This window comes from Salvia splendens, chromosome 3 (assembly GCF_004379255.2).
Source record: "Salvia splendens isolate huo1 chromosome 3, SspV2, whole genome shotgun sequence".
Taxonomy (NCBI): domain Eukaryota; kingdom Viridiplantae; phylum Streptophyta; class Magnoliopsida; order Lamiales; family Lamiaceae; genus Salvia; species Salvia splendens.
This window is the reverse complement of record NC_056034.1, coordinates 10808685-10817481: the sequence shown is the minus strand read 5'-3', so window position 1 is coordinate 10817481 and position 8797 is coordinate 10808685. Positions and strand designations below refer to the sequence as shown.

General features: G+C 36.4%; 1 protein-coding gene across 1 annotated transcript; it reads left to right on the top strand.

The window, feature by feature from the left end:
- Positions 1-5250: 5250 nt before the first annotated feature.
- Positions 5251-8144, top strand: LOC121794895 (ninja-family protein AFP1-like). The gene is made up of 2 exons (XM_042193287.1): positions 5251-6394; positions 7596-8144. The coding sequence occupies exons 1-2, from the start codon at positions 5614-5616 to the stop codon at positions 7979-7981; spliced, it is 1167 nt and encodes a 388-aa protein (XP_042049221.1). The 5' UTR covers positions 5251-5613; the 3' UTR covers positions 7982-8144.
- The last annotated feature ends 653 nt before the right edge of the window (positions 8145-8797 follow it).

The window sequence follows — 8797 nt, the reverse complement described above, 5'->3', positions numbered from 1 at the left end:
ATTGTACATGCCCCCCGTCGCCAAACGTGTTCAAGTCATATCCACTGGAGCCGCCCTTGTTTCCGTCGCCTGACATTTTGATATGAAAATTGGAGAGGTGAGATGAAAATTGGAGAGGAAAGAGAGATGATTTGAGAATAATAGATGTGTGTTTGTGTATATAATGAGGATGAAGGAGGAGTATTTATAGAGTAAAAAAAGAAAAAAAAATACCGTTGAAAACGGTAAAAAAACGGTATCATTACCGTTTAAATTTTTTATTTATTTGTTTATTTTAATTAAAATCGATTTTTTTTTAAAAGATTTATTGCGTCTGCGTGACGACGCCCACTCGCGGGCCGACGAGTGGGCGTCACGCCTAGCGCCAGCGCGCGCCAGCCGTCCATCCGGGACGAGACACCAGCCGAGACGAGACCGAGACGTATCCCTGCAACGCCGTCTCGCTGCCTTCTCGTCTCTCCGAGACGAGATAGAGACAACAACGAGACGCGTTGCGGATGCTCTCATAATACGATAAAAACCTGATAACAACTGCTCTTGATTAACAGAATTCACAAAATCTTGAATCTGGTCATTAAGAGTCTAATTAAAAATCTAAAATCTGATTTGATGAACAATAGCAACAATAGATTCATAGCAACAAACTCTAACAAAAAAGTATCATTTTTAAGATATAAAAAATTAATAATATTATTTCTTAATGGGTAACACGAACCCGACATGAAATTTTTGTGTTCTTAACGGTGACCCGATGAGGACACGAATCCAATAAACTTTGATCCATCTCATTAATCAAGTTTACACTTAATCAAAGAAATAAAATTACGCCGCATTAATCAATATTAAAATAAAAGTACTACCTAGTTTTACTAAAACAAATTTAGTGCACTGCGACGCTCTTCTTTTTCAAAATTTTCAAGAAACTTAATTCTCTTTTGTGAAATTATTTCACCTCCCCTAGTCTCTATTCTTCTAATTCTCTTCCTCTTCTCTCTTCCATGTCGACGAGCAGCCATAGCGTGGGGTCGGAGCCAGAGCAGCCCTGGGTCGACGGCCAATTCTGGGAGGTTATCGGAGGTATTCACGGACCGGCGGCCGACCCCACCTGGGTCCGTCATTGCTCGGCGGCGTTGTGGAGGGAAATAAGAAGAAGAAGAATTGAGTCAAGATTTTGCGCCGGCTTTTGCAGAAGGAAGGAGAGGTAGGAGAAGGGAAGAGAGATAGAGGAGAGAACGTCAGTCTATTTAATAGAGGAGAGAAAGTAAGAGGAAAATATAAAAAGTCACACGTCTATAACACACGTCAATTAATAAGATGACACAATCTGAAAAGTTAAATTTTGGAAATGACGGAATTGCCCAAACCCCCCAAAAGGATATTTTCGACTGAAAAAAGACCGGAAGGACCATTTTCGAGATAAACACTTATTTCAGGATTGTCTGAAGATATTTTGAAAGTCCAGGGACCAATGGCGAGATCAACGCATAGTCCTGGAACTGTTTTTGAAGTTCACTCTTTATTCTTTTCACTCATCTACTTTTTCCTCTCTCATAAGTATTTTACTATTTCTAATTAAACTCTTTAAATATTAATTCTTAAATCTTGTATCCATAAAAAGTGTCTCACTTATGACATCTATGGCGAGACACAGAGATTACTACTTAACTACTTAATTGACAAGATAAGCACATTTTGTGACATTGCTAAATTATTTAAACCCCTTAAAAATAAAAGTGAACAGCAAAAATGTCCTTAGATTATGGATTTATCTCGCTCATAGTTCCTGAACTTTAAAAATATCGTCAGACATCCTTGGACTAAGGGCTTATCTCGAAAATGATCATTTTCACTATTTTCGGTCGAAAATACCCTTTGGGGGGGGGCAAATTGGTCTTTTTACACTTTTAACATTTTAAATTTGATATTATTTCAGTTATGTACTAAATCTGATATTATTTCAAAATTATCATTCTTCTTCCCTTTTGTCATCCTTCACTTTGTTTCTTTATTTCAATATTAAATTTAATTTTATAAAATTAAATTTTAAATTTCAATTTTTAAATATCAATAAATTTTTTTAATTAAAACTATTAATTCAAGGACATTATAAGTATCGATTAAAACTATTAATTTTTATTATTTAATATAGTATTCAGCTGAATTGAAGAAGTATGAAAAAATAATACTCTATTAATCATGATGGAAAAATAAGAGCTATTCTATTTAGCCTTCGTTGGGGGGGGGGGCGGCAATTTGGTCTTTTTACACTTTTAACATTTTAAATTTGATATTATTTCAGTTATGTACTAAATCTGATATTATTTCAAAATTATCATTCTTCTTCCCTTTTGTCATCCTTCACTTTGTTTCTTTATTTCAATATTAAATTTAATTTTATAAAATTAAATTTTAAATTTCAATTTTTAAATATCAATAATTTTTTTTAATTAAAACTATTAATTCAAGGACATTATAAGTATCGATTAAAACTATTAATTTTTATTATTTAATATAGTATTCAGCTGAATTGAAGAAGTACGAAAAAATAATACTCTATTAATCATGATGGAAAAATAAGAGCTATTCTATTTAGCCTTCGTTCGGTTGTTATAATTGCTTGTGATTAAATATTATGAAGTTCACTAAAAATTTGATTCTACTAAAAATTTTATATATGAGTATTTTTGTTGAAATTTTCTAGTAAGTTTTGATTGTTTTCAAATTAATAAACGAAAATTATATTAGTATAAAATAAATATATTATCGATTATTATCTATTATTCCCAACAATATACTACTATAATTTTTTGAAAGAATTATTAATCTATTTCTCTCTGGACCTCAAACACATCTATATTAATCAATAATAAGACAACCTTGTTTAGGTGATTAGAATTTGATAAAATTTAAACTTGTTAACGATTAAATATTCTTTCAAGTTGCGTACGTATGTGTTCGACTTTGTGTCGGTGTTTAGTTTATGCAATTGAATGTCAATCGATTTGAATTTAATTATGGTGATTAGTGATTGTAATGTAATTTCTCACAAAATTACTTCTGGCTACGAGGTTCAATTAAATATATAAAAAAAGGGATGTATTATTTTCGAACTTGCAAATATTGTTAAAAAACAAAACACTCATATTCATTGAATTTTGTGATCTAACGGTTATATTAATGCCACGTGTCATCCAATAATATATATTATTAATCTAACAATGTAACATTTTAGTCTAATAATGTAGTCTGACTAATAATATACTCCCACTATTCCTTCATAGTTGAGTCATTTTTCCATTTTGGGAAGTTCATTCATTGAGTCATTTCCATGTACGTTAACTTTTTTTCTTTTTCTTACTTTAATTTTTGTTACTTTATTTTCTCTACTTTATTCACTTTATACTTTATTCTCTCTACTTTATTCACTTTATACTTTATTCTCTATACCTTTTCCTTTCTCTTACTTTTTTATCTATTTATCTTACACACCCAACATTCTTTTCTAAAACTTTGTGCCGAAAAGTTTCGCCTCAACTATGAAAAAACGGAGGAAGTAATATCTTAGTTTAATAACGTAGTTTATCACAGCTATCGAATCTATTGATTTAAGGATTGTGATTTATTTGATGCATAGGTGCATGCGAGGACCCTAATAAAAATTGTATAAGTGATTGCAAATTTAGATTATCGCTCAAGAAAAACGGAAGGGAGAGACAAATAATCGATTCCAATTTAAAAATAAATGCATTGCAACGATAGTAGCTTTACATAATATAACTAGTAGTACTAATATTAAAGTATGAAAAATAATGAATGTGGGTTGGACGACAGGTGAGAGAAAGAGAGTTGAGTGGGGGTCTGAATAATTAAATGGGGAAAAAACAGCCAAACACGACGTCGTTTGAGGCATGACGAGGCACCCCTGATGCGTGACACGTGGCGGAACGTCACTGATCCCATATTTCTCTCACCACGTGTCTGTTTTCGCCTGCTGCGCTCTGCGTCAGACACGCGTCTCTCCGCTTTCTCTCTCTTATTCACCCCCCGGGGCCTGCTACCCTGGGACCGCTCTTCACCATACTCCCATGCACCCTCTTTCTTAGCCGTTCATATTCCGATAATTTATTGATCACATTATCCTTATAAACTGCTTTAGTTAAAAATGCTGAGAATTATCGACAAAATGAACACCAACAAAGAATTCACAACATAGAGGAAACTACTACCAGCATAAATTACTACTACTATTTTAGAGGATGGTAACTTTTCATTAATAAACTTTCATCAAACCTAAACATTCTCAATTTACTATATCTTACAAATTTGATATATCAATGGGAATATTCATATTAAAAGTTATGGACCAAATGGATCAAGAATTCAAGTTTAGGCCATTATGATAATATGGTAAATATTTATTCTTGTGGAACCCATAAATTAAAAGTACATACAAGTCTTTGTTCTCCTATAACCTAGGAATACAATGTACAACCCGTAGATAGTGTATATACATGTTTGTTCTCATATAACTTATAGGAATATAGATTGCGCAAATAAATTTTAAGAATTGTTTTATTTATGTCTGACTGAAGTTGTGAATGAAATAGGATAGAATAGAATAGAATGAAGATAAAAATGTTAAATATATAAATGAAATGACAATTTCTTTATGTTTTCGTGTTATCGTATTACCATTAAAGGTCTTAGTTGGGTAAATCATAACTGATTATTCCCGTGCAACTCTAAATGAAGAATGGTTTTAGTACTTGTTTTCCTGTAACTTAGGTATATAGAGTGAACACATAAACATGAAAAATCACTTCATTTACCTACTTAGTTGGGCAGTTCATAAGTGTTTGTTCTTGTGCAACACGCAACTAAAGAATGCATATTAAGTAATGGATATCTGATAACATAAGAATAATACAATATGATTACGTAAATTATAGTGCACAAAGCACTTGCGTTAGTAATGGGTCAAGAGAAGCGTGCAATTACAGATAATCTAAGAATACAAAGTGCTTACGTATAGTGTAATGGCATATGCACTATATTTTACGTAGGCACCTTGTATTGGTAGTGGATGCCATGGAGTCGAGCACAGCGGAGCACTATCCATGTCCAACACTAGCTATCAGACACAGTGATAGAGGACACCACCAATAAAGGGGCCAATTCAGTCAGACCAACGTGTCACCTTCTTCTCTCACCCGCCACCTGTCCCTTCCAAGTACCCCTTTTTCCTCATTCTCTCTCACTCCCCCCCCCCCTAATTCCGACCTCCTCTCTCTCGCTTCTTTTCTCTCTACACAATACACCTTCTCTCTCTCTCTGCTTCCCCTTTTCAGCTTTCTTTTGGGCTATTCTATTGACTTCTCCACATGCCTGATTGATCCATTCCTTTTTTGCTCATTGTGGATTGATTGATTGATCAATTGCGGACGTATTAATCTCGGAGCTTCATCTCCCTTTTCATGAAAAGCTTCAATCTTTCCCGAGTCGGCTACTACTGGTTGTTTGTAGGCTGAAATTTCTTGCCAAAAAAACCAAATCTTGGCGTTAATATGCAGTCAAACATCGCAATTTTGCATCTGTGGTCAAGAAAATTAGATCATGGAAATGGAATGGTCGACTATGCCTACAACTGAGCTACATATGGGGGATAAAAACGACACCAAAAAAAGCATTGCCAAAGCATTGGAAATGGAGAATCTTACCCTCGATATTTCGTCCAATAGCTTTTCTAGAGATTTGTTGCAGAGGTTCATGGGCAGCGGCAGCGGCGGCGCCAGAGATGAGGAAGAAGAAGATGACGACGAAAACGAGATTGAGTTGAATCTTGGGTTGTCAATGGGGGGCAGATTCGGTGTGGATAAGAGTCCAAAGAAGCTGGTGCGATCTTCCTCGATTGCGAGCTGTTTGCCGGTGGTGAGGGACGATAATGACGCGGCGGCGACGCCTCCGGCGGCGTACAGAGGCCTGGCGAGGACGGCTTCGCTGCCGGTGGAGACGGAGGAGGAGTGGAGGAAGAGGAAGGAGCTACAGACTCTGAGGAGAATGGAGGCCAAGCGGAGGAGGTCGGAGAAACAGAGGACTCTGAGGAGTGAGAGAGAAGGCGGGAGCGGAAGTGGGAATTTGAGCTTGAGTTTGGAGGAGAAAAAGGAAATTGAGATGAATCTGAGAGCGAGGTTGGATAGGGAGAAGTCTTTGACTGGTTTGAAGAGGTCGGGATCGTCGTTGGCTTCGCAATTAGGGCTTTCTTCGTGGGCGGCGGCTGATGCGGCGGCAATGGGGAAAGGAAAGGGTAGTTACGGCGGCGGTTCGCAGGGCTCGGTGGAATCAAAAGGGGGCAGCTCTTCTAGCATTTCAGATTTGGAGACTAAAAATTCACAAGGTAAAATAGATTTAGACATTTAGATATCTTGATGAACTAGTTTGAATCTTGCTATTTTTGAGGATCATCTTCAGAATTGATACTTTTGATTTAGACTTGAGTCAATATCTAAGTTGAAACTAGCAGTGCTGCTGTATCAACTATCCTTTTTTCAAGAAGAAACGAGTTGCTCTGTATTGGATTTGATAAACACAATATAAGGTGGAATTTATGAGTTTTTTGGACATGAAAATTATTACTATGTGGGAATGGTCTAAAATAGTTGGGCAACAATGTTATTCGTGTGTAGAGGTGCAAACCATTATCCAGGTGTCGAGGCTTCCAGATTGCTATCTGTGAACGGGTAAATCTCGAAAAAAATAGGAAAAGTCGACCCAATAGAGGTATATCCTTTGCACTCTGATAAGCACATGAAAATTTTGAAGTGCTAATAGAGAATTCTACCCCAGCGAACATGGATGGTATGAAAATTAAATCGGTCGTAGCTTAACAGAAGAAGAACATGAAGGATTAAGTGAAGTTTTGGAGATGAATGGTTTTGGTATTTTCTTTACATTGTCTCATCTAGACATAAGTGACAATGGGTTAGGTTTTAGTTTTGCCTAAAAGGGAGTGTATGGCTTGAAAGACCAAGGTTGGTTGGTGACCTGTGACTCGTCTTGTGGTAACATTAGTAGGATCGAAAAAACTGTTTTTACTGTGCATCGTGCTTATTGTGGCTGTGTATGGTTCTACTGTTGGGGGCTGATAGAGCTGCAGGGTTGCTTATTTTTAGACGACATAAGTAGGGTAAGCGCGGTATGATAAGTCTCGGTCGAACTATTGCAGTTGAAAATGCAGCCATGAATTGCACATGTTGTCCGCTAAGTAGGGATTTGTATATTCATGGTAGGACCTGCGGGATCTGTCACCATTTGCTTCCTCATGACCCATTTTCCCTATATAAGCTTATTCACCAACCAACGCAGTGGGCCTGCTTCCACACCAGCCGATGAAGACATTTCCTTGCCGTCATTTTGGTAGTGCGATTAGTGGATGGTGCCGGGGATCATAGAACCAGTTGAGATTATAGTTCGCAAACATTGCTTAGAGTGATCGTTTCAATGTTCCTGTTGAATCTTGATTCAAAACTAACACCTAGTTAATGTTAGTTATCATGTCTTGTCAATTTGAAATGTAGCTAACTAACTTCTGTTTGCAGGATCAAGTGGTAAGTTGAGCCCGGGCAGCATCCAATCGGCTGCGGGCAGTCAGGACATCGGCTCGTCTGCAGCAAAATCACGAGAAACCACGAGCAAAGCCGACATGGAGAGTCCATCCAAGAGATCAGACGCCTCAAGAGCCCGGGGCAGGGGAGTCGGGGCAGAGGACATGCCCTGCGTCTTCACAAAGGGAGACGGGCCTAACGGGAGGAGGGTCGACGGGATCCTGTACAAATACGGTAAGGGTGAGGATGTTAGAATAATGTGCATATGCCACGGAAGCTTCCACTCTCCGGCAGAGTTCGTCGTGCACGCGGGTGGCACCGACACAGAAAACCCGCTCAAGCACATCGTCGTAAACCCTAATGCTTCTTCGTTGGTGTAATGTTTATGTGGAATTCCTATCAGCATTCATAGAGAGAGTAGCGGCTTTTAATATTTTTTTTCTTCATCTTTTTACGAGTTCTTGGATTTCATTTATGATTATGTGGAACAATTGCTTCCAATCCATTGGGTATCATACAAGAAAATATGCAGAATTTTTTGCAGGGTGACTTGTTTCAAATTTTTGGTTTTCTTATTTATAAAATTACGTTTGGACCGTCTAATGCCACATGTTGATGGGAATATTAATTCAGGCTTATCTTTGGGATGAACCTTTGACTAAAATTTAACTAAATTTCATAATTTAAATACTATTAACTTTTTTTTAATGTTTTGGGATAACATTTATATCCATGACAGTCTATTGTCTTGACTTGTTGATAGGAAATTTTATTCAGACTCATCTTTGGGGTGAACTCTCGGTTTTGCTTCTAAGTGGTATTGGTTTCTAAAATCATGATTTTAGATGAATTTTTTTCAAATTCATTTTTTTCTAAATTCGTGAGAAGTTTACTATAAAATCAAGTTCATGATATTTGTGATTAAATGTATATTTATGGAAAATAAAAAATCGGCCAAATTTTATCATTTTAGGGATTAATAACCTTATTTAAAATGCAAGAAAATTCTTGCATTTCTCATTACACAATATTCATTTAATATAATTTTTTCTCATATTACAAGTGTGTGTAATCAAATTTTTTATGCATTTCAGCATAAGACTCAGTTCCAAAATGATCTTATCTGTTCATTTAATTGACGTTATATGTCAAATAGTTTTATAATATGTAGGGGTGGGTAGGTACGGTATACCTTA